Raw genomic sequence first — 25,881 nt, 5'->3', positions numbered from 1 at the left:
AAATAATCTTCTTTTCTTTCATATATAATGGAGTATTTGAATTTACAAGTAAATAGTGATCAACCAGCAACTCAAGTCAGCTTACTTTGAACTCAAGAACCCAATAATCGAACTCTTAATTTTTTTTTGAGTTCGAGCCTTTTCGAGTTCGAGTTGAGTTTCAATATTATATTTCGAGTTCGAGTCGAGCTTAATAATTTTAAGCTCGCGAGTTTTCGAGTCGAGTCAAGCTGACTTTGAAAGTTTTCGAGTTCGAGTTGAGCTAAACAATACTCGAACTCGACTCGGCTTGTTTACACCCCTAGGTAGGGTCTCCAACGTTTATGTTCGTTTATGTTTGTGTTCGCTTATGTTCGTGTTCGTTTATGTTCGTGTTCGTTTATGTTCGTTTTCGTTTATGTTCGTTTTCGTTTATTAAATGAACGAACATGAACACGTTATATTCCTTAATAAACGAACATGAACAAAAAACATTTTGTTCGTTTATGTTCGTTTATTTATTAAATGAACGAACATGAACATACCTCCGTTCATGTGCGTTCGGTTCGTTTACTGGCCTAACCACCCTTAAATGCTCCCTGAACCATTAAACGACAACGTAGTATTCTGCACAAATGTCTATATTCCACATGACAAACCAACCACCAAGCTCCCTTCTCTTCCGCTTGTTTTCTCCCTAAACTTGAAGATAATAATGGTAATAGATCCAACCAACGCCTCTCTCTCAAATATTAAACGATCGTTATGGATGCATACCAATATCAAAGGACAAGTTCAACCATAAGTCGAACATCAAAACCTGCTGCCTCAACATCTATGCCATTCAAACAAACAAACCTAACACTCAAAACTTGTTTCCGGATGGTCCGTCCGGTATGAACGCCTTTCATGTTGCTCACAGCTGGCTGTAATACGACTCTAGGGACTGACTTTTGGTAAAAGAGGACAATCGGGCTAAGTTCATGGTTTCCACTAACAATGTATCTTCACAGTTATAACTTCAGAACCAACTAATTATGACACAACATATTCAAATATCAAAGCTGGACCACACTTACAAAAACAAGCCAGTCCAAACCATCAGATTGTCCAAGTTCCGGAATTTCAGTTTCTTCAGTCAATTTTCTAATACCATATGCAAATGGTTGGCCAACTTGTCAAGGAAAAAGCAGGGTATGCAAATGATGTCAACATAAATAAACCAAGGTTTAACCTACCAAAGTAACCTCGTTAGACTTTATATTTCCTAAGAGTACAGGCACAGTAGACCTACGGGCACAGTTGAAGTCACAATTTCAGAATCACTATTGTAACTAAAACTAGATGAAATCAGTGCATCTGTATACTATCCAACACTTAAATAACCACAAGCCACCTATTTCATAATTTATACCAACATTCATTATGGTATAACTGTTGAAAACAATTTAACAAATATTGCAACAGTAAAAATTCATAGAGATCAGAATAGAGCAAACTACGTTTCGCCTACCACCTTGAAGCTTTCAAGGATAAAGAAACGATGAAGGCACCAACATTGTGTTGATAAGGATATAAGAAAGAAATTAGACTACCTCATTTGCATAAAAACTAATTACAAAAATTTTAACAGAGCTTTTGGTGAAAACAAGATGATAAACAAGCATAATCCCTTAATTTTATGTGCAACGGTGTAAAAAAGGAAACAAAACTGGATCAAATACATCGTAGTGAAACTTACGTAATCATAGAGACACATACCTACTCCGAAAACCAATTAAGACGAAATCCTTTAAAACAATAAATGCCTTTAGAAGTATAAGCTGTATGTGAAACCCTGAAAGGGATTTCCAGGGATGATGATGACAACAATCTCCAATACGTTTCTGGCTATTTCAAAGTCCCTCTTCTTTTACGCTCTTTTAGGTCGGTGGGAATAATAAATACAGAATCTACACAAAGCCCTCCTTTAGAATGTGTGCAATCTATCTGCTTCACAGAAAATCTGACTTCAGTTGTTGGTTCTGATCCACTGACCATAAATTCTCCTACCTTGTAGTCTATCCAGTATCCCCTCTTATGGTTTCCATTTTCAGAGTCTTGTTCAGTATCGTCTAGATAGTGCTCACATGATGCTAGTTGGCCATCACAAGTACACAACTCAAATTTTACAGGCTTTATGTCCCAACCATGGGTGTGCTCAAAACTAGACACCCGTCTCCCCAACCTTTTGGAAAATCTTCCAAGGTGAAGCCTGAATGAGAGAGTATAGATATCAGCTGGAAGGGGAAACTTTACTACTCCATCTACTTCAAACCACCATATTTGCTGCAAATACGCCACAATATGGAATCTGGAAGAACAATAACATAGAGAATATTTTTAAAATTTATTAAGAACAAAAGCTGGAGGGGAGAAACAGGTGGTAAGGCCATCTTAACTACTGGTCAATGCAACTGAAAAATAATTTCTAGAATGGCCTAAAAATCTGAAGATCTCTGCAGCAATGAAATTTTTTCATGTTTACACTCATCATAGAAAAAGAAAAAAGTTCAATAATATTTTCAGAATTAAGCACTATAAGGTTTTCATAGGTAGAACAGAATCAATAGTATCTTTCAAATTGTATTAGAGTCCTAAGTATGTTTACTGTTTTAGGAGTCTTTTAAGATTAGAAGTCCTAGAGTATTTTATAGGAGTTAATTACTAAGCAATAAATAGGGGACATATGTAAACTATTACGGAATATTAGAAAATAAGAACTTCATTTATTTATTTTTCTTTCTGTTTTTTTTTTCCTTCCAGTTTCTCCTGTTTTATGTCATGTTAGCAGATGTGATTAGATCCTGATAAACCTCTACTCCTACTTTCTTCATTAATAAGACATGTCAGAAGTACCATCTGAAATTACCAGTCCTATCACAACTACCACTGCCACTGAGAATGCTGCTGTTCAAACGGGTGATTTGCAGAATACCCGCCCTTCCTATCACCTGAACGGGAAAAACTACTTAAAGTGGTCACAGCTGGTCCAAAACCTTCTCAAGGGGAAAGGCAAATTAAGTCACCTAGTAGGAACAGCTCCTCGACAAGAATTTTCTCGATTCGCGGCATGGGATGAACTATATTCCATGGTCATGTCCTGGTAATGGAACTCAATGCTGCCAGAGATAAGTGATATGTGTATGTTTCTCGGGACTGCTAAGGAGATTTGGGAGGCCATTCAACAAACATATTCGAAGGTTAACGATGCTGCGCACATTTAAGAGATTAAAACCGGAATTTCAGCCACCAAACAAGGGATTTGGACTGTGATTGAATATTAGATTATTTTACAAGAGTTACGGAAAGAGTTGGATCACTATCAAAGCATCTAAGATGTCTCGTAATGATCCTGACCTAATGGGAAAATTAGTTCTAACACAGAAGCAACCTTACAAACAGCATATAAAGGGAGATAGAAATCGAACGTATAACATATTAGCATTGTATCTTTCCTTATAAACCTCTTCCAAAATTCAGCCCATAAAATATCCCTTGAGAATAGCAATGTGCCAATGATGACAAACATAATCGCCATACAAGATTAAGTAAAATGAGACTGCAATAATACAATTTGTCAGATATCACATTCCAACAAATATGTATCGTAATCCATCTATATGCTCCATGTAGAAGCAAATTCAGCATAATTACTTCCATTTTTTCTTCTTCAAGTTATCAAAACAGAATTCTGACAAGGTGGTTAAAAAACCATACTAGAAACATTTCATGATGCAAGTATGTCAATCCCGATTAAGTCAATGTCAAAATCAATAAATTTTACTGGTAACTTAGTATTGAAACTTAATAAGTATCTAACCTAGATTCTTCAGTTGAAACCCAATTCCAATATCTCCGATCATCAATTCCGGTTATTGCCATCCCTTTTGCAGATATTGCCAGACATACCCTCCCGGTCACTTTGTCCAGCCATACTTCCTACATCATTAATCTTCGCTTATTCATGCCTGGTCATTATTAAACTCAAAATAAAGTACTAAAGCAAGAGAAAAAGGAAAAACTTTAAAATAAAAACACCTGCAAGATCCTCCTCCCTAATGCTCACGATAACATCCCATTCACATAAACAAAAGTAGTTACTTTTTTTTCTTCAGAAAACTATTATATAAAAATGCTAAACTTAGCTCGAAACGCCAAAACCAATTCTTAAAAGAGAAAAAAAATCCAAAAGTTTATAGAAACTTTAAAGCAATAATCAAATACACAGACGTTCATGTTCAATTCTTCCCAAACAAATACACAACTAAAACTCAAAGACCTAGAAACAAATATTTAAAGCAATAATAAAATTAACCAAAGAAGGAAAGAACAACTTTTAGCCACAACCCACCTTATTTCCATCATCAAAAGGAATGGGGCGAGAGAGAAGGGCAAAAATATCTTTTTTGGACAGATTCTGGTACCTTTCGGGGGGCACTAAATCCAGCAGATCTTGATAATTGGTAGGTAATTTCATTTCCCAAACAGAGTCGGAAGACGCAGCCCCTCTAAAAGCTCGATTCAACCCGGCCAGATTGCAAATCTCCGGCGGCGTCAAGTAAGTAAACACGCAGGCCACGCAACTCTCCGGTATATCCCCTAATCCGGGACGCGTGGCCGTCCCATTGGTTCCTTCCGTTAAGTTGGATAGAGACGCACCCATCGAAACCTTTTATCCTTCCTTTCTTCTTCTAATTTTGGTTTTGTTATATAAATAATAAAAATGAAGCTTCCGAAGTGCTTTCTTCTTCGTTTCGGTTAAATTAAGTTGGTGGGAAAAGTGAAGAATGAAGAGGGAGGAGTGGTTGTTCTTGGCTTGAGGGAAAAACTTGTGGGCATCTTTTATATTTGGGATTTACACTGTTCATCTCTCGATTAATTAAAATTTTATTCTATTACTTTTGTCTTTGAATTTTTACCATCTCAATTTATTATTGAATAATCCGATAGGCGAATATTTCTATTTTCTGTTTTTATTTTAATACATCTGTTTGATTATTTCATTTTTCTTAAGGGTCAAGTAGACAAAAGATCTCTCGATTATAAGGTATTATTTTACTAAATTTTTTTATTATTAAAATTTATAAATGGTCCTTTAATTATAGAGTGTTACTTTGTTGAGCCGTTTGACTATTAAAAATTATAAAATGGTCATCCAACTATTCATTATGTTCCAAACTCGCCTTTTTGTTAAAAACTGACGATATTCTGATTCGGATGTTAATCTGTTGGCTGTGATATGATAAAATATGTTCTCGAAATCTCAAACGATTATTATATCTTAGTCATCATGCTAATGTCCAGCTTAGACAACCATTATTTTTTTCTTCAGAAAAGATGAATCTGTAACATAATGAATAATTGTGTGATTGTTTTGTAACTTTTAATAGTCAAGGGACTTAATAAAATAATATTTTATAGTCATATGACCATTTTATAACTTTTAATTATCGAGAACCTAATAAAATAATACTTTATAGTCAGATGACCATTTGTGTACTTTTCCCTTTTCTCATACATTATTGACTTATTTAATAAACCAATAAAACTTTTAATTGAATAAAAAAATAAATTTTAGAGTGAACTATAAAAATAGTCATCAAACGTTAGGGGTACTTATATTTTGGTCATCAAATTTTTAAAAGTTGCAATACAATCATTGGACTTTTAATTTGCTTTTATTATTGTTATTGTTGTCATCTCTCGTTAAGAAATATTGACATGGCACATTAGAGTCACCTTATTCCCTAAAAAATCCTAAATTTCTCTTACTAATGACAATTATCAACAACTCTAAAATTTGTTGCATTTGAGATTTCGATGAAATGATAGTGAATCACTTGGTTATAATGAATATTGTGTTTACTTGTGATGATTGATCAGAAGAACTTCAGACGGTGGTGGCACATGTATAAAGAGGTCGGTGATTGCCATTAATTTTAAAAAATTAGGGTTTTAAGGGGAAAATTTTGACTCTAACAAGTCACATCAATATTTTTTAACGACAACGATGATAGTGATCATATAAAAATGAACTAAAAAATAAGTGATTATATTATAATTTTTAAAAATTTAGTTAGTAAAATAAAAGTATTCTTAAACCTTAGTGTCTATATTTTTGTAATTTACCCTAAAACGTAAATCTAATAGAGTATGTGATTTCTAAGACATCTTTTTAGATATCTTAAGTATCTTTGTAGATTTATTAAGTTTGTATTTTTTTACGGAAACCACTAATTTTATTCAAAATAAAAAATATCTCAAATTACAATAAAAAATTATAATCATAATTGTAAATTAAGCATATTACTAGGACAATTTTTTATAATCATTAAAATAAAATTAGTAACTTAAGATCACATAAGAACTATAGAAGGAAATATTAAAACCTAACCAAGAAACTCAAACAAATATATATACAAATAGATTTTATCGTATCAGGAAATGAACCATAAAAAGGAGTCAAACTACTGAAAGATCACCGACAAATCGTAAATCAGACTCGAACGATGTGAAAAGTTCATGAACGCATAACGAGTATCCAAATTTAATCCGAGGGTCCAAAGCAAGGAAGATCAATAATTTAACAAATAAGCGTCATCTTGATCAAATCTTGACGATGCCAAATCAACCCTTAGAAAAAGATAAGTGAAAGCAATGATCAAACTACCGAAAAACATGTCAAAAGGTAGAAGAAAACATATCATAAAGGCAAATAAAAACACATCATACAAACAAATTTATTGAAAATAAAAAAACAAATAAAGATGTGATATAAGAAAATAAAAAAATACTGACAGTTAACAACCAACATTAAAATTAGTACCGTTATCAATCAAAAAAATAAAAGTAAAAAAAAGGATGAACAACATAGCAACCAGAGAAAACTAGAAGAGAAAAAAGTTCAATTTCTTAAGTACGTAATTAAATAAAACTACTAACATTTTTTAAAACTACAATTTAAGGTAATAATACATAGATCATTTTTATATATTTTTGTCCATAAATAAGAAGATATTAAGCACTTACGTATATTCGATCTCACGTGCTCATATGTATTGCACCAATAACAATCACAACCAAACTAAACTCAATCAACAAATTAAACTACTATACATTAAACATTCTATATTTGTGATGGTTTCATTTACTTGGGGCTTTAGAATAAGATGTTCTCTATTCGACGTTTTTCATATTCACTCAGTCATATAAAACAAATTTCAAAAATTAAATTCTGAGTACATTCGGTTCTTTTAAAAATTAATTATGAGTACATTTCTAAACAAATCACAATTTAACCAATCTCCTTTGAATTGTTAACAAAGAAAAGAAAATTTATGTTTATAATATATTTCTTGTAGATATTAACTCAAATTTTAATTAGAAATTAAGTTACATTTTTATTTTCATTTGCTGACTGAAGCTTACTTGGCGATTAAGTTTATATATTTAATAATTCTTATGGAATAATCATTCTCGATGACCAAATATTTAGCTCTATAAAGAGAGAGTATGTCTTAACTTTTAAAATTATGAAAGAATTATTTTGGAGTTTTAATTCATTGTAGTCTATATGATTGTTGGAGTTTAGGTTATAGAGATAGTTTTTGTAAGAATGTTGGAAGATTGTTTTGAGATACATCAGGTTTTGGTATATATATCGAGTTTTGGTAAATATATCGAGCTTTGAGATACGTGGTATAATCATGTATTTATGCTTTTAGTGATCTTTTCTTTATAGTGAATTATTGTTCTTCTTATTCATGGAGATGGATACAATCAAAATAAGTTAAATCTTATTTTTTTTTAGTGTGTCTTATTTTACGTTGATATCATTGTAATTATTTTTCAGCTTCTAAATGCATAATATTTCTATTTATTTTTTAATAGTCTGAGATGATTACTAGGTAATATCTATTCAGAATTTTTTTAACCTATTGACAATGGACACACATCCTACAATGGCAACTGCTCGAACTCAACACTTTTAGGGAGAACGACATTTCCTTTTACTACTAAGATCACTTGACGGATTCTAACATACATAATCATTTATTGATATAATAACAAAAGAAAATGGTAAAACTACAACCCCAAAGGTTCCTATTCCCCTATCATCCATACTTAGTAGGGAAGGAGACTATTCAGAGGTTCATCTAAAATTACTAGGGCGTCGTGTTGATCCTCAGCTAGGTTCATCAGATGATCGGCACACTTATTTCCTACACGGAAGGTACAGTGCACTTCTTTGATGCAACCCTCATTAATGAATGTTACATAATCCTTAATCAAAACGTATGTTGGGTGATCATCAACCATGTTATCATTTATCGCATCAACCACCCACTTAGCATCGAGTTCTACAATTAAGTGTGGTATTCCCAGCTTCTTGACTATAATTAGCAATGGCGAACTCTCCAAATATAGTTCTGCTAACAAGTGATTTCTGTCTCCAACTTTCATCGTAAAGTGGTGCATCCATTAACCATACTTATCACAAATTAAACCTCCTATAGCAGCGAGGCTGGTGCTTGCTTTGCGAGCTCCATTCGTGTTTAAGATACATGTTCGAGGTGGGGCCATCCATTTAAGTTACTTCGACTCTCTCACAATCGAACTAATCTTCTCGTTTAATGGCGTGTTGAAGTATTTTACTAGAGCACCGTCTTTATTGAATACCCAATTGAAGAATTTTTGCATGAAGTCAGGAACATAGTAATCCATGGTAGCACGATTGTTAACGCGTTTCAACACAAGATTGAAATGATATAAATATTAATCTACACAATCGACGCCACTAATATCAATTCCAATACCAACCCTATGGAAGTAGGCCTTAAATTTATTATAATATCAACAGTTTTAATTTTTCTATTGTATGGGAAATATTCGTCTTTTTGTCCTTCGACAGCTGAAAAGCTAAGTTTGTGGTCAAGCCTGTCGTCAAGGTTGACAAAGGCAAAAAAAAAAACAAGTATTTGTTTGTGTTCCATAAAGATATTTATGTCTCTGTGTCTTTCTATTTTCAAACATTGAACAGTAAACGATACCAAAAGGTAATCGTTATTATTCATTAAGACTTGCGAGTGCGGTTTACTATGTTAAAGACGGTTTACTATGTTAAATAAAACCTTCAATTATGGTTCAACCTAATGTCGAAACGGTTTTTGAAAGGGGTCTCGTTTTGAATGATTTTGATGATCGATTAATGAAAAAACCTGACTTGAGTAGTCGCTACAAACCTTCGATTAGGGTGAGATTGGGCACTCAACAAATATTTGTCATTTTAATAAAAATATTAATCTTATTTAAAACAATAAATTTTCGGTATGCGTTACCAAAATTTAAGTTCGGGAGTCGGTTACGTGTGGAAAAAGATTAGCACACCAACAACGGCCTAAATCGGTACCTAGTCGATTAATTAGTTGTCTTTGCAATAAAATTTACGAATTCAAATTTAATTTAATTTAAGATCCCGCACTTATAATATTCTTTGAATTTTAGGACAAAACATAATAATATTTAATTATTTCCTATCGAGAGGAATTGACCTCTGATACCTTAAAACAGTCGTTCTTACTCCAATCGAAATAAAGAACTATTACAATTTCATTCTAAAGTTCATTATTAATTCAAAATAACAACACCAAATCATTTTAAGAACAAAAACGATAATATCTAATTATTTATAATTGAGAATAAATGATATCGATCCCTCAATGAAAAGGATCAATCCCTTCCCTTAAAGGATCAATCCCTTCCCTTAAAGGATCAATCCCTTTCTGGCAACGGTCGAATTATTGAAAAAGAATTGATCCCTTTCATCAAATGATTGATCCCTTTTGCATTAAATGTTGTTTTTTGTTGTAGGTAAACTATAATGATCTCCAGCAACTTCAAACAGCTAGAATTTTTGCAACATCAAAGTTTTGTTTTGTGTTTTAGTTGTCAAATTCTTTGTTGTAAACATACTTATGAGCTTCATTGTTTATTTTCCTTAAGTGTGAAATGGGTAAGTGCTTGATTGTTGCAAACGAATTTACCTTTGTGAGGTTTTCTTTTGTTTGTTAAATTTATATTTACTCTTTGGGAGAGTGTGTATTTAAGGTTTTAGGGTATAAACCTTGAAGTGCTTGTAAGGTTACACCTTGTCTTTGAATGTAAGCAAATCTAGTGGATTTGAGACATCCTTAGTGTGGGTGTTAAGATAATGGATGTAGACTTTGATTTAGAAAGTCGAATCACTCTAAATCATTGAGCAAAAAGTTTTATTTTTTTGATTGCTTCCATAAATTCCTTAAAAGTCAAATTTACCCTCTCTTCGCGGCTTTCGGTTGATTGATAAAGCTAACAAATTGGAATAGTTTTCTGGCTTGTTTGAGGAGGAGCGGTTTGGTAAAGTTGGTTTGGGAGGGATAGGGAGGGGTTTAAAATTTTATGTGTCTCTTGCTTTCAAACTCAATTGAAATTTCATATAGTTTAGCCTCTATGCAAGGTTTAACTACATTTTTGGGATCTAAAGACACAAAGAATTTCTCTTGTAAGATAGGATTTTGTAGTTGTGCATACGGCTTCAGCTTTTCAAACTTATCTTAATATTCCTCAACAGAACCCTTCTATAATAATTTACTAAATTCTTTCATAATATCTGGAAAAGTTCTGTCATTAAATTTGTGACAGACGTCAGCCTCAAACTCATGCCAATGGACCCAATGTTATTGCATACAGCCATCAAACCACGTTTCAGTTTTGCCTACTAAGTGCATCGCTGTCAACTCAACTCTTTCTTCGGTAGGAAGTCAATAGAAGTGGAAAAAATTAGGCATTTTTAAACCCATCCTCTCGGGTTTGTGCCCGCAAATGTAGGTAGTTCCACCCTAGGTATCGGTATCATGGATCCTGAGCTTCCAAATGATCAATTTTGTCCTTTTCTTTCCTCGACATATACCCCTTGAGACATTTTCATTCCACTGTTATCCCTAATATGCACATCCAACTTCTGGTTCTGTTGGTTTCTCATTACATCCTTCGATTTGGATTTGAGAATACTAGGCTCGTCTGGTTGATATGAATATTGTAATTTTTCATTTGTCATTGTCACAGTTACAAGTCTTTTCCTATCAACTTTAGAGGGTTTAAAGGTCTTTGCTGGTCATTATCTGGGCTCATTGACTCCTGGTCCTATCAACATATATGACTAAAATAAGAATAAACGTTATACTCTTCGTTTCACTCTATTTTAGAAAATTTCTACCTCAAAATCACATGTTATACCCAATAATAAATAACTTATATAATATAATATATCCACATATTAGGTCAAAAAATAAACATTTTAAACTCATAATAATTTAAGCACAATCTTCATAATTATATATGTAATACTCCAAAATTTTGATTAGTAACTAAAACGTAATTTTTGAAAGATTAGAAACTTAGAAAAATTTCAAGATCTAAAGAGGTAACTTTCCCCAAAAAATTATTCTATAAATAAATAGTTCATGTTTAAGAATAGATTTTTATGCAATTCACATTTTGATCTGAAATTTGTGTAAAAAGCTAGTAAGCGATAAAATTCGGTAAAGTATTCGGATAATAGGATCTAATCGAAAGTTTACAAAAATTTGAAGAATGGTATTATAGGGTTTGAAATATTATATTTATAATTTTAATCAGTAGAATTTAACATGGAATAGTGGGATTAAGTGGATTTTCCATGTTAAAGCTGAATAGTAGAAATTAATTCAATAAATTAAAATTTTGGAAAAATGCAAGGGAAAATGATAAAAATTAATCAAATAAATGTTGATATTTATATGATGATGTAATGATGGTGATGAAAGCATGGAAAATGGTAAATATCAAGATTCATTAAGGGTTGAAATGACTTTTGGACTAAAATAAATTTATTTTAATTAGAATTTAATAAGTGTACATAGATATTTTTTGTAGAAAAATCCTTCTTCTCCCTATAAGTTTCGTGCACCATAGATAAAAATAAGAAGGTATGTTTTCTTCATTTTAGTCCCTTTTACTTTGATTTTTGAAATAAGTTGTGAAATAGAAAAATAATATATATCAAATTCTCTACCATTTGATATGAATATTACATGATTTACATGCCTGAATCAATGATTTTTTTGCTAGAGTGGATGATGAATAAGTTGGATTTTGATTATTTATGGATATATGTTTCTGTTATTAATATTATACAGTTGTTTTCAAGTTTAAATAATGATCAAAATTACTTAGAAATTTTTATATACTATTTGGTTATGGTTAAGATTCATGAAGAAATGAAAATTTTGATTAGTTTTTGTTATGGAAATGATTGAAATTACATGGAAATGTTGTTAGGAAGATGAAATCATGCTTGTATCAAGTTGAAAATCAAGCTTAATACACTTTAATAATTAGGCCCAAGGGAAGAAGACAAAGAAAAATTGTGGAAAAATTATAAATGGTCTAGAAATAATGTGAATGATTCTACTTGCTTAAAATATGATTAGGACCAATTTGAAATTTTTTGAAAGTATAGGAACTTAATTACATAAATTGAGAAATATGGGGATTCATATGAAATTGTTGAATAGTTAATGTGTTAAGTTGAAACTGAATGTTGGAATAATGAATTTGACATTAGGATGTTTGTTGGGATTAAATATTAAAATTATGAAAATAATAGGACTAATTCACATACTTTGTAAAATATGAGGATTAAAGTGTAATTATTTAATAGTTAAATTAATATGCTAGAAATTATATTTTTAGAATGATGGACTAATGTTAAAATATGAAATTGGATTACTTTGGAAAATTAGTAAAGTTTGGGGATTAAATCATAAACACAGAAAAGATAAGGACTTAAGTGAAAATTTTGTAATTTTTGAGGTGATATGTTTTAATTTAATGCTGGAAACTTTGGTTATGTTAATGAAAGCTTGAATTGAAGTTAAATATGCAAGATTGTTAAAATCAAGGACTAAATTACAACTTTGTATAAGTTATGGTATGAAATGGAAATTGGTATAAGTTAATAATTAGAAATTAAACATGTTATTGGAATGTTTGAATTTATTTTATGATGCTTAAATTTAGGATTAGATAGAAAAAAGGAATATATTGAATAAAATAGAAAAGTTGAGATGAAATTTTAAAAAAGAATTTATCGTATGATTAAAATTATGGTATAATGGATTTAGAATTGAATTTGGAAAGTTGTAATGGTCTAAGAGTTAAATTGCAAAATGGAAAGAGATTGAAGACTTAAATGACAATTGTATAGTTATTAAAAATATTTTAAATAATATATTGGAATCGAATATTAAAATATTGATTTAATATTGAAATGTTGATTTTAGACTAATTTGTTAGTTTGTTAAAGTTTGGGAACAAAAATATAAAATTCTTAAATGGTAAGTTTAAAGGTTACAGAATAAATATGAATAATTAAAGTACTTGACCAGTAAATAATAGAATGGTGACTATGATATTAAAGTATAATTTGAGACTGATTTAGAAATATGTATAAGCCAAATGATCAAATTGAAAAGGTGGAGAAATTATGGGATTAAAATAGAAATTTAGTGTAAGATGATATGAGAGGTTGAAGTGAATAGTAATAATAAATGTTTATTAGAGGGATTTGAAAGTTAAATTTAATTATGGTTAAGTTGAAAAGGACCTTTTTTACATTACTTGAGAAATTGAAGAATTAATATGTAAATGTTAGAAAATTTGTATTTTGAAAATTATAATTAAGAGGACAGATTGAATTTATATCAATATGGAAAGTTGTATAAGATAGAAGTACAGTTCGTAAGTTTTAGGAAAGTTGGTGGTAAAATGATAATTATATATAAGTTAATGCATTAGATTGAAAATAATTTATATGGATTCAAATTGAATATTGATGAATTGATTTGGATATTTTGAAATTATAATTGAAAGAAAATTTTATTGGTGGCTAAATGTGAAATGTTGGAAGGTTAGGTGAATTGTTGTGAGAAATAAATTATTTAAGGGAGTAAGAAGATTAATTTGATAGAGTTAAAGTTAGTTTTCGATTTGGTAAAAGAAATTAATATTGAATATACATTAATGGTATTTTTAGAATATTTATACGATTATGAATTTATTATATTAATTAAAGTATGAACACATGATTAAAACAGTAAACGAATTTGATAATCTTTCTATAAATATTTTTATAGAAAGAATGATATAAGAATTCAAATAAAAGCCCATTGTATAAGACTTGAGAGATAGTGGTATGCGAGGTGAAGTGTTATTGATCGAACATACAGAGGTACATTCATGTACAACATAGTTATCAGATTCATTTATGTATTCATGATCATAGGTATAGTGTTGTTGTGTTCTAGTACATGTACATTAACAGTGCACTTACAGTGCAATGCTGCATATAATATAGTACATTGCATCTGTAGTGCAATTACAGGCGCTAAATGTGTCATCTAATCACATATTACATGCAGCTTTGCTACACACAGGGCACAAATGTGCCACACAGTTACATACAGTTTACAATGCACATAGCATAGAACACTCAAGCATAGACTCACGTGCCATGTATTCTCATGATTATACATTGGGCCATAAAACAAAAGTAAAAGATATAGAATAGTAAAAGATACAGTATAGTAAGCGAATTAATATAATAAAAGAAATTATAAAGGAATCATAACAGAAAAAGAAACAATACGGTGAAAGGAACGATACAAGAAAAAGATTAGTATAGTAAAAGGATTAGTACAGGAAAAAAAAGTAAGGATAGGAAAAGAAACGACACAAGTAAAATAGTATAAATTATATTGAATGGTTTACAGACGAGTTATATTGGTTTGAATTGATATATGAATGATATGTATATATATGTAATGATGATAATATAATAAAAGTTATTGTCAACGGGTGGTCGTGTGTTTGTAGACAACAACCAAAAGAAATTTGTTTTAAAATAAGTCTGATTATAGATATTTTATATATAGTGTTAGAAAAAGAAAAATACATAAATCATGCTCAAATGGGAAATAATAAAGTATAAGAAATGTAATAAGGAAAGGTGAAAATATGATAAAATACTAAGTGGTTATATATGAGTGTAGTAAAATTTTATATTATAAAAATAAATTGGTTAAATTTTAAATTAGGCAGTTTTAAATTATGATATGAAATAATATTAAACTACCTAAATATTGAACAAGATCAAGTGTAAATTGAAAATTAAAATATAATTCATGATTTTAAGCAGTTAAATAGTTTGATAATAAATGTTAAATTAGGAGATTTTAAAATAAACAAAGTTTCCCCTCTTTTAAACAGTAGAGGTTAAACGGAAACATGTGACATCATTAACTTGTATTCAGAAATGAATGTGGGTTAAGGGTATTACAATATATCCAACTTAATTAGGGGTGAACAAAACTTGATACGACTCGAAAAATCAATTTCCAGTTATTCGAGTCAACTCAAATTATCAATTCGGTTTTTGGGTTTGAGTCAAGTTGAAATTTTAAAATTTTGAATTACTCGAAGAACCAAAAATTTGACTAAGTATTTTTGATAGTTTTACGATTAAGTCTGTGATTTCATTATTAATTCAATTTCTCATTCATTTTAAGTTCATTTTTACCAAATTTAAACCACATGCTCCTAAACATCACATAATACATATGTACTTTCAATTCTTTTTTTATAACAAATTTTATATTTTTCAATTTAGTCCCTTAATTTTTTCATAATTTTTAATTTCTTCAATTCATTCTTTATTTTAAGTATGTTTTTACCAAATTTAAACCACATACTCGTATACCACAATAGAATACCTATGTAACTTCAATTCTTACTTTTTTTTATTAAAAATGTACTCTCTTTGTATTTAGTCCCTTAACTTTACATTTTACTCAATTTGATCTTTTTACTACAATTGTTTGCAAATTCTTTCTCCCTGTCAATTCTTTGACTCCTTTATATTCTCATCAATATTTTACCCTCAAAATTCTTTCTTTAAAATATAATATTATAAATATATTTTATAATTTTAGATTGAAATGATATATTAAAAAACATTATATTGTGAAAAGATATATATATCATATGGTTAGAGAAAGTCAAAAAATAGGAACAAATTCTTTCCATAATACTATGAATAATTATAATAAAATTAATATAGAAACTAAAATAACTCAACTCAAATCGAAAAAAATTCAAATTAAAATTGAATTATAAAATAAGACTTGCCAACTCAAAGTTTTTTTACTTGACCCGATACAATGCTCACCCCCAAACTCTACTACAAGACAAGCATGGGAGATAGATATAATTAAACCACCTCTAAGATAGATTTCGGCTAACTCTTTTTCCTCTTAAGGGGAAAGAACCTACACCATCCCTAAACTTCAAACCACAACTTACCATCTAGGCATCTGCTCTCATCCCAAACCTACAAGGAAGAAACCGCAAATCATCAATTTAATTATTTTCTCACCGGATGTACCATTATAAACCATCTTAACTATTTTACATCAACGGAATCTTACCTATTGTACATCAACAAAGAGAACCCAAGCTGGTCTCGAAACAATATCAAAGCAACAATGTTCTACCTTCCTTTCGCATCATGCGGAATATCACGACCAAAAGTTCAAATATATGTACATATAAAAGAAATGATGCAAAATAACGACCAAAAGTTTAAATATACGTATATATAAAAGAAATCAACTCCTTTAAATCATTTGGAACTAATATGGGATCATGTTCATGCCATTTCGGGTAGGCTATTGTAAAAGTCCGCTTTTATAGTCTTCTTAATACAACTTCAATACCAAAAACCTGGAGAATAATAACTTGCAGGTGCTGACCATTCGCCATTTTCAAAATTCAGCACCGGAAAAGATCCCACAATAAGAAAAGTGTAGACAATAACTGATTTTTTTTTAATCTCCGAGCTCGATAATCTTCACAACGGAAGCATCTCCGACCTTCTGGCAGACAACGACTCGATCATGTGACTTTATAATTCCTGAAGCCTTCCCATAGTCGAGAGCAACCTTCAAAACTGACTCATTAGTTGCACTTGTAGACTCCGCCTGAAAAAAAAAACAGAAACAACACAGGTTTGTATAAAGTTTCTTTCAGGGTTGTAGACTGCAGTTACTAACATATAAAAGCAGGGATACTTACAGCGTGTCGTGGATCAGCCAGCATGGGAAAAAGACCTCGGACTATGAGGGATTGCCTTGCCTGTAAGGATTTGCCGAAAAATAATATAACATTTTTAGGATCAATACATGCTTAAGATATGAAATAAGCATTCCATCAACATACTGTAAACATCACAAATCAGCTATCTATATAAATTAAAAGTTAAGAAATATTCCAACTTCTAATACTTCAGCAACAGGATTATACCACAAAGTCTTCTTTCAGATGATTACTGCAAGGCATTATTAACTGCATCTGAAAAACTGGACGCTGTACCAATGGTTTCATGGTAATTTAAATTGCTTTTAGAACGAGAGGGTTTTTTAATTTTAGTGTAGGAGTAAATCATCAATAAATAAATTTAAGTGAAAGAATGAACTTTAAGATGACATTCCATCAACAACAGGTAAAGTTAAACCAACCAGTCAAAGTGCTCATAGTTGGGACTAGAACAAGGGAATCTATTGGCACCTTGCTAACACTAGCACAATCAAGGAGTGCGTTCACTTCTGGGGCATGTTGAGCGACTATAAGGCAAGAAATTGAATTTTAAGCAATTTCTTGAACATTCAGGGTTCAGGGTAAATGACATACCTCGAAGGCCCCGGTGAAGGTCCACTTCAGTTGGTTTGTCTTAAGTCGAGGGATGACAACTGAGAGAACTGGCATTATTGGCCTGTACTTTGCAATCAATCTGGTACAACATGCAAAGGAAATACATTCAGAAACCGCATAAATAAATCAAGGACTGTAAATCTTGACAGGTGAGAAAAGAAAATAAAAGAACCACTCGAATGCAATTCAATTGATTGTATAAAAATGCTATACCTTGCAGCTCTACCTGAGGATGTGAAACATATAATAACAGACGCCTTTACCTTAATTGCTGCTCGAACCTAAACAGGAAATTAAAGGGATCAGAAACACACATGCAGATGCATACTTGATTTGCCAATAATTAGAGTTGGTAAAGGCCACTACATTACAAAGATAAAATCATGCAATCATAATTCATAACAGCATAAATAGGAAGAATAACTACCGCAGAGGAAGCAATGGATTCCAAGTGGGTCATTGGCTCTCCAACATATTTGACTGTTTTCTTGAAATACAAGTCTTGGTTGAATACCTTCTCTGCCTGTTAAATTTATAATAAAAATGAGACCTCAGATCGAAAATGCTTAGAAAGTGGAACAGTAAGAAATATTCATATTATTACTTTTTAAATTAAATATTTCATGAACAATAAGAGATCCATTTCATTGACATGCATGGCAAGTTAATGGATACTTGATGCAATTAGCAACAACAAAAATAAAGCCTCCAAATCCAAAAGAATAGTTAACACATAAATAACGCATTTTTGCATAAAAGTTACATCCAGTGCAGAGGATTTTGTTTACTAAGATAAGAAGTTAAATTGTAGAATGTTTAGAAAATGATGTCATTTTGGGTCTTTCTTAGTTGAAAAGGCAAGAAAAACCAAACAAGTTCAGAACAGATAAGGAATACTCTCATGCAAAGAAAGAAGGTTCTATAAGCCCAAATGAGGTAGCAGTAAGTGAAAAACAGTCTCATTAGTGGCTCTCGTGTGTCAAAATCATATCAAGTCTATATAGAGTCTCTAGAAGGGCACCAAGGACACTGATCTCCTAAGTGGGAGCTCCTCATGACAAAAGATTCAACCGTGCACATTTACGGTATATAAAGAGAATTTACCTCTGCACAAATTCTGCCAACAGTAGAAATGGTTTCAACAGGGTACAATCCACGAAGGGTCTCAGCACCAAGAAGAATAGCATCACTTCCTGCAGCAAAGAAAATGAGTCACTTAAAAACAACATTGCAACTTGTACAGGGAGCGGGCTTACCATTAAATAAGAGAAACAGATATATGCCTCGATGGAAACAATTCGTCAATTCGAAATTCAACAAACAAAATATAAGAGAATTTTTGTACATAAAAGACCATCACATATAGCAAGCAATCATAAATACTCTGAAAAATATACCAACCAAAAAAGTCTAAAACAGCAAATGCCAACAACCAAGCATGGTAAGTAATATACCATCAAGAACAGCGTTGGCAACATCAGTTGCCTCAGCACGAGTTGGCCTTAAGTTGTCAGTCATACTGTCCACAACACGAGTGACCACTGCAGGCTTTCCGGCCATGTTACACTTATAAAGGGCAGCCTTTTGAAATAAGAACACCTGCAAGGAAAAAAGAGGCCCATTAGCCAGAAGCTTAAAGAAATATCCATAAAGGCACATACTCACATATCAAAGCAAATTACACATTTAAAGCTAGGACCAAGAATTCAAGGCCGCTAATAAGCATTTATGAACTTAAGTTATACATGATAGAACAGACTATACATTCTATTCAATGACAAACATTTTTGCAGAAAAACTAACACATCATATCCCCTTTGCAGATTGGATTTCTGCTATTTATATAGATGACTTGCATACTTTATATAAGAGTGGGAAATCATTGATAGTTCAATTTAAGAAACAGACCTTCTCAGGTGGGAGATCAATGCCCAAATTTCCACGAGAAAGGATGATACCATCTGCTTCTTGCAGGATCTCATCAAAATGGTTTAGGCCCTAAAATTTTAAAATAATGTCACATTCTTATTCACAAATTCTGTAACCAAAACCTATATATCCCTTGCTCTCAGTAAACACATGAAATGCACCTCTATGTTCTCAATCTTAGCAAAAATTTGTGTTTGAGAGAGGTCACCTAGCTTTGAAAGAAACTCACGAGCCTACAAAGAGCATACAAGAGCAATCAGAGAACTGCAAAACATTCAAAATACCCAAAGGATATGAAAAAGTTATACTTACGTGACGAACATCTTCTGCATGGCGTGTGTAAGATAGAGAAAGGAAGTCGATTTTGTTTTGAACTCCCCAAGAGCTTATAACCTGAAGTGGGTATCACCATATCAGAAAAGGGGCTCATGCAACAACCCACAACTTGCTATAAGACTAACTTCTTTCTCCATTACTTGTGATATGTAAATAATATCAAGGGCATCTTACCTCCTTGTCTTTATCAGAGAGTGTAGGCAACACAATACGAATTTGAGAGGCATGCAGAGTAAACAACGCACCAGTTAACGTTGCAGTATTCTTTATCACACAAACCACATCATTTCCTTGTACCTCACTAACCTGCACAATTTCATTCACGATTCAGGCAATTGACAATGTACAGGAATTCTAATTGTAATCTTCAAATTCCCTAAACCACCAAACAACTAATAGATCGTACAATAACAGCAAAAGAGCGTAAAATAACTGCAAACAGAAAGATAATATTCGTATAGTCATATTATTAGTTCATGTTTCCTTACCTCTAGCCATACTGATGTGGTTTCACTCCCAGTAAACAGGTACTGACCAATAAAAATAGTGTCTCCCTTCTTCACTGCCTGCAAAAACCAGATTGCCAGGCTTCTCAGAATGTTTGCATAGACGAAAGGACAACACCACAAATTTAAATTTTTTTGAGCTAAATCTAAAATAAATGAAACTAGATTATCAATATCAAGAACCTATTAGCATTACACTAGCCAATATAAGCGGCCCAACTTCTAATCAAGAATCTATGAACACATTATGCTTTTAGACTTCAGAACCAAAGGGCAAGAAAACAGGGCTCGTAAATACTTCTTGGAGCCAACCACCGAATTGGATACACAAAATGCAATGTGGGGTAAGGGGATTTGCATTTAACCTTTGAAAGCCCATCAAAATTGATTGGCAGTATGTTTGAAGATGCTTCTTGTCCTTCATCTGGTGTCAAAATAACAGTAGCATCAGCCTCAAGTGAAATCACTTTCTCGTTTTTATTAACAACCTGCAACTCAGGGCCCACTGTATCCAACATAACCTGAAAGGCAAAAACAAAATACAAATCACTTTATGGTCTTAAATGTCACCATCCCCATCAAAGCAATCTAAGAACAATCTTTGCAACAGTAACAAACAAACAACTACCCATTGTTTGCCACACTCAAAATTCAAGAAGAGAAAAAAAAAGCAACTTCCTTCATCTCAAGTAAGAATTTACTTCAAAAGTAAGACAAAAAATGGGTTAATATAACATCAAAAAACACCTTTTAAAAGAAAAACACTACAAAGTATTGTGTTTTTCTGAGCACGGAGAATACATTCAGACAGATCAAATTTTCAAGGAAACAAACATAAGTTAAAAAACGAACAAAAATCAATCCAAATATAAATAACCTACGGCACAAAGCTTTTTAGTTAGCTTAACAGCGGCCTTTAAATTTTCTAAAGTTTCCTGATGATACTCCGGATCATGCCACGAGAAATCGAACCTAGCCACTGCAGAAAAAAAAACAAACGAATAAATAAATATTGCTTCCAGTAACACAGTAGTAACTACAAAGAAGTGAGTTCGAAAATACAGTACCAGACATTCCAGCTTTAAGACAAGCAGAAATAACATCAACAGATCGAGACCTTGGGCCTAAAGTTCCCACTATCTTGGTCATTGCCGGGAAAAAACTCTGTAAAGAATACGAACGAATCAGTTTCCAAATCTACCAGGATCCGATCATATTCCCTGGAAAACCGAAAACCCTAAACAGGTTAACTTGAAAAACAAAAGGGAAACTTACAGCCTTAGATGGCTCCAGGATTGAAACCATCCTTATTGGCTCTTCAAGAAGCAAATGACTCGACTGCATTCTTTTTTCTTTTTTTTTTGGTGCCGACGAAAACAAAAAGAAAATACTTTTCCCTTCTAGAGTTTTGGCTTAAAGAGAAGGAAGGGTTTATATATTTATTTCAGTATTGGCTTCGCAAAACCTTGAACCGAAGAAAAAACTCTTGCCCCGAGTAAAAAAAGAACCTCCTTTTAATGGAAGGAAACCTGGTTCCTTCCAGCAGCGCATTGGTTAATATTTTCAATTATTATTATTATTAAATATTTACTTGGATCATCTACCTATTTAGTCAATCACTTATTATCACAATTTTATTTTAGTCATATCTAACGTTACATTTTGATTTTATTTTGATCGTTCATCGTTAAAATTTTAATAGTGATATTAACATATCATCATAAAATAATGTTATATCAATATTGAGAAAATCACATCAACAATTCTATTTATTTTTAACAAAGAGTGGCAAAAAAAATCAAAACATGTAACTATATATAATTTTAAAGAAAAATAATCAAAATGGAATGTCGAAAACAGGTAAGTGACTGGATATGTAATTTACAGTATTTACTAAAGCATGGGGCGTACAGTTTCTTGGCGAACAGGGTCGGTTGGAGTGGAGCCCATAGCGCGTGATTTTTAACGAAAGGGTTTTAACGAAAGAGTGGCAGGCACGTGGTTTAGGGGAGCAGACAATGGTAGAAAGGTAGGTCCGCACAAGGAAAGTACAATGGCAAATCCTATGGGCTTGGCTTTTCTTTTCGTTACAGTGTTTGGGCAAATGAGAGTGAATGGTGAAGGATGGGCTGTTTATAACAAAAAGAAATTCCCATTCCAACTAGATTCAACACCCTGACCACATGAAGAATGTTTCTCTGTCAGTCCAAGTAATAAGTAATTCTTTTTAAATGATTTAAACGTTATATTATAAATAGTGATAAGAATCAGCTCTAAACAAAATCGAACTCAAGGAATTGTTTTATACACTCCAATTTGAATGGTACTCCGTTAAATTTAAGCTATGGGTTAGGACCAGTCCTTTTCCACATGAAGAATGTTAACAAGGTCTTAAGTGGATTTAGTAGTTCGATGCTTAATTTCCATCGCAAAGACCTTAGTTTATATCTCCCGTAGAATATTTTACAATTTTTCCAAAGTTTTTCAATAAAATGTTGTTTTGGGCCAGATGCCGACTATCACCCAAGCGGGTCCGACACACGTGCCAAATTCATTTCCCAACTTTCATTCCCTACTTAATGGAACCGTCTCTATCCGTCACACCACCCTCCCACACTCTCCTCAACGCCTCTCCTTCCTACCCTAACGTGTTCCGTTCCACTTTCCTCCAAAAACTAACCCTAATCCTAACGTCCCTTATGGCGTCTTCCATTGACGACGATTTATCTCTCCTCGACGACCACCAAAGTAGCCCAAACCACCATCACGTCCTCCATCACCACAACCCATCCACGCGCCTCAACCTGACAACGATGACGCCGATAATGATTCCGGTTTATCCTTCCGCAGCGCCAGCTTCTGCGATAACTCTATGTCGTCAGATTTACGGATCGAGAAGAGAAAAGACCGAGAGGAGATAAATGATGGCGCGCTGAAATGATAGAGGCAATCGACGACGGAGTATCGGAAAGAAAGAGAAGAATGGAGCGACGCCGCGATTGGATGTTTGTTGGAGGTGTATATGGAGAAGTTGACGAAACTGAACAGAGGGAATCTGAGAGGCAAGGATTGGGAGGAAATGGCGGCGGCGCTTAGCGAGCGATGATAAACCCTGGTACATATTTACAAAAATAACAATGTCCCATACCGCGGGGCCATAGTCCCGCACCCTCAATCCACATAATCGTAACCCCCACTACGAGACTTTCTTTGTAAGGACAGATGATGTTCGCTTCGCTCACTCCGCTCTATCCTCTGTCCACTTTACCGGTATATTTATGAGTCATACCTAACATTATCTTCTATTTTGCAGGCGCTAAAAATAAAGTTGAAACCATTGTCGAAACATTTGAAGAACTTATTTTTTTGGAAATGACGACGTGTTACCGACCACTATTTCGAACAAGCTTCTAAAACTGAAAATATCTTAATAAATGTTTATGATAATGTTCGAATCTACAAAGACAAAATGAAATAACTCTATGATCGTAGAATTTCTTATAAAAAAATTCTTAGTTAGAAAAAACATATAAATTGAAAATGTCTCTCATATAACATGTAGTCTGAATCAGATCGTCGAATTAAACGACGTTAAATAAAGCGCTTTAATAGGAGACAACTCATTTTTTACTTTTCATTTGCTTAATTTTTCTTTACTTTTAATTTTATTTTTATATATTCATTTTATTTTTCCTTGAATTTCCAGGTACCTCAAATATTTTTGATTAAACTTAAAGGGAAACGGATATGATATTTTTGATCGAACAGTGCACAATTTCATTTATGGAAGCAGCAATTCAGGCGAGCAGAAGAAAAAAAACAATCCTCTACCGCATGCGCACCGTTTCATTAAACCCATTCCTACCCTTCTTTTATTGGCGGCGCAAATTAGAAAAACCTTTTACCATTAAAGATGCATGTTAGCAAAATGTAAAACCCCTTTTTAATTCAATTTGCTGCCCACTTTCACCATTTTATTTTACCGTCCCCTTCCATTTTCACCTTTCCCACGTCAATTCTATGAAGTCAGGGACCCCACACGATTTTAAAAATTAAACCTATCCCATTCTAATTAATTTTTTCTCTCTATTTTAACCAAAACCCCACGTGACTAATATCTTAAAACCCCTTTTTGTTTTTCCAGCCGCTCGATAGCCATTCTTCTTCCTTCTTTCTTTTTCAAATCGAGCCTTTAAATAAACCAATTGCCGCCCAAAACTCATCACCCACTCGTCGCTCACCGTCGCACCATTTGCCGCTTGTTGCTGCTCCGGTAAATCGTACTCCGTTACTACCATGGTTCAAACAAGAAATCAATAATTCGATATTGTTATCTATTGTTCAGTCATTTCTAATGCCTATTGCCAAAAAAACTTTTTGAGGTAAATAACGATCTTAGTTTTATTACCCAATTATTGATGTACTACTCTCTGGCTTTATAGGAAACTTTAGCATTGATTCATACCTCGACAGCTTCTCTTTTAAGCAATTGAATCCAATTGAGCATCTCTCCACCATCACGGTCGACATTAAACACGGAGAGTATCTCTATTCTTTTTCTTGCATTTTAACTTTACGTATTGGGACAATACGCTTTAAGTGAGGAGGTAGAGTGTTAGTTGAATTTCCTCTTACTTATCTTTATGCCTTAACTCTAGTATGCTTTGGTTGAATTTGTGGGAATTTATGTTGAAACTCTTATCTTTATCGAATGTTTTGGTATGTAATGCTTGCTATAGAACACACTATTGTTTGAATATAGATATACATGATAGCGGAATGCGTAGCGATTTGGTTGAATTTTTTGTGTGATATTTCATGAATTTGTTAGTTGAAATGTGATTGACTCAATGCATGTATACACTTCGGTTAGATTTGAGCTTTTGTGAGCATATTCTTTACGTTCATACTCTTATTCTTGTTTGATTGAGTGTGTCGAACTAGACATCATATTCTAGAACATGTACTTAAATGGATGTCGAGATTACATATGAACTTTATGTTTTAAAGTGATTAGGGCACTTAGGATTTACCCACTTTTTATTCCCAAATTACCTACCCCTTTATTCTCATTAGTTAACTATGTTTGAGCCTATTCCTTTTCTTTGTTTTTACTACATTTTTAAACTCGGACATTTTTATCTATCCCTCCTTTCTACTATTGTCAGGACAATAGAACAAATTAATCGTTGTATGATAATGGTCTACACACACAAAGTTAAAAAAACAGATGCAAAAAAAAGTA

General features: G+C 32.4%; 2 protein-coding genes across 2 annotated transcripts; both read right to left on the bottom strand.

Annotated features, from left to right (window-relative positions):
• Window positions 1-1,632: 1,632 nt before the first annotated feature.
• Window positions 1,633-4,814, bottom strand: LOC120181880 (F-box protein PP2-A15). The gene is made up of 3 exons (XM_039186916.1): window positions 4,373-4,814; window positions 3,842-3,960; window positions 1,633-2,332 (listed from the first exon to the last, which is right to left on the bottom strand). The coding sequence occupies exons 1-3, from the start codon at window positions 4,682-4,684 to the stop codon at window positions 1,870-1,872; spliced, it is 894 nt and encodes a 297-aa protein (XP_039042847.1). The 5' UTR covers window positions 4,685-4,814; the 3' UTR covers window positions 1,633-1,869.
• An 11,943-nt stretch (window positions 4,815-16,757) lies between these two features.
• On the bottom strand, window positions 16,758-22,019 carry LOC120181869 (pyruvate kinase 1, cytosolic-like). The gene is made up of 16 exons (XM_039186911.1): window positions 21,912-22,019; window positions 21,704-21,800; window positions 21,518-21,615; window positions 21,002-21,157; window positions 20,619-20,696; window positions 20,305-20,436; window positions 20,107-20,187; window positions 19,956-20,027; window positions 19,774-19,863; window positions 19,320-19,464; window positions 18,970-19,058; window positions 18,293-18,388; window positions 18,079-18,146; window positions 17,845-17,944; window positions 17,230-17,289; window positions 16,758-17,135 (listed from the first exon to the last, which is right to left on the bottom strand). Exons 1-16 carry the CDS (start codon window positions 21,978-21,980, stop codon window positions 16,983-16,985), a joined length of 1,584 nt encoding a protein of 527 aa, XP_039042842.1. The 5' UTR covers window positions 21,981-22,019; the 3' UTR covers window positions 16,758-16,982.
• Between the last annotated feature and the right edge of the window lie 3,862 nt (window positions 22,020-25,881).

The sequence above is a fragment of the Hibiscus syriacus genome, unplaced genomic scaffold (assembly GCF_006381635.1).
Source record: "Hibiscus syriacus cultivar Baekdansim isolate YM2019G1 unplaced genomic scaffold, ASM638163v2 tig00003721_pilon, whole genome shotgun sequence".
Classification (NCBI taxonomy): Eukaryota; Viridiplantae; Streptophyta; class Magnoliopsida; order Malvales; family Malvaceae; genus Hibiscus; species Hibiscus syriacus.
Note: the sequence above shows the minus strand (reverse complement) of the source record. Positions and strands in the feature narration are given on the sequence as shown.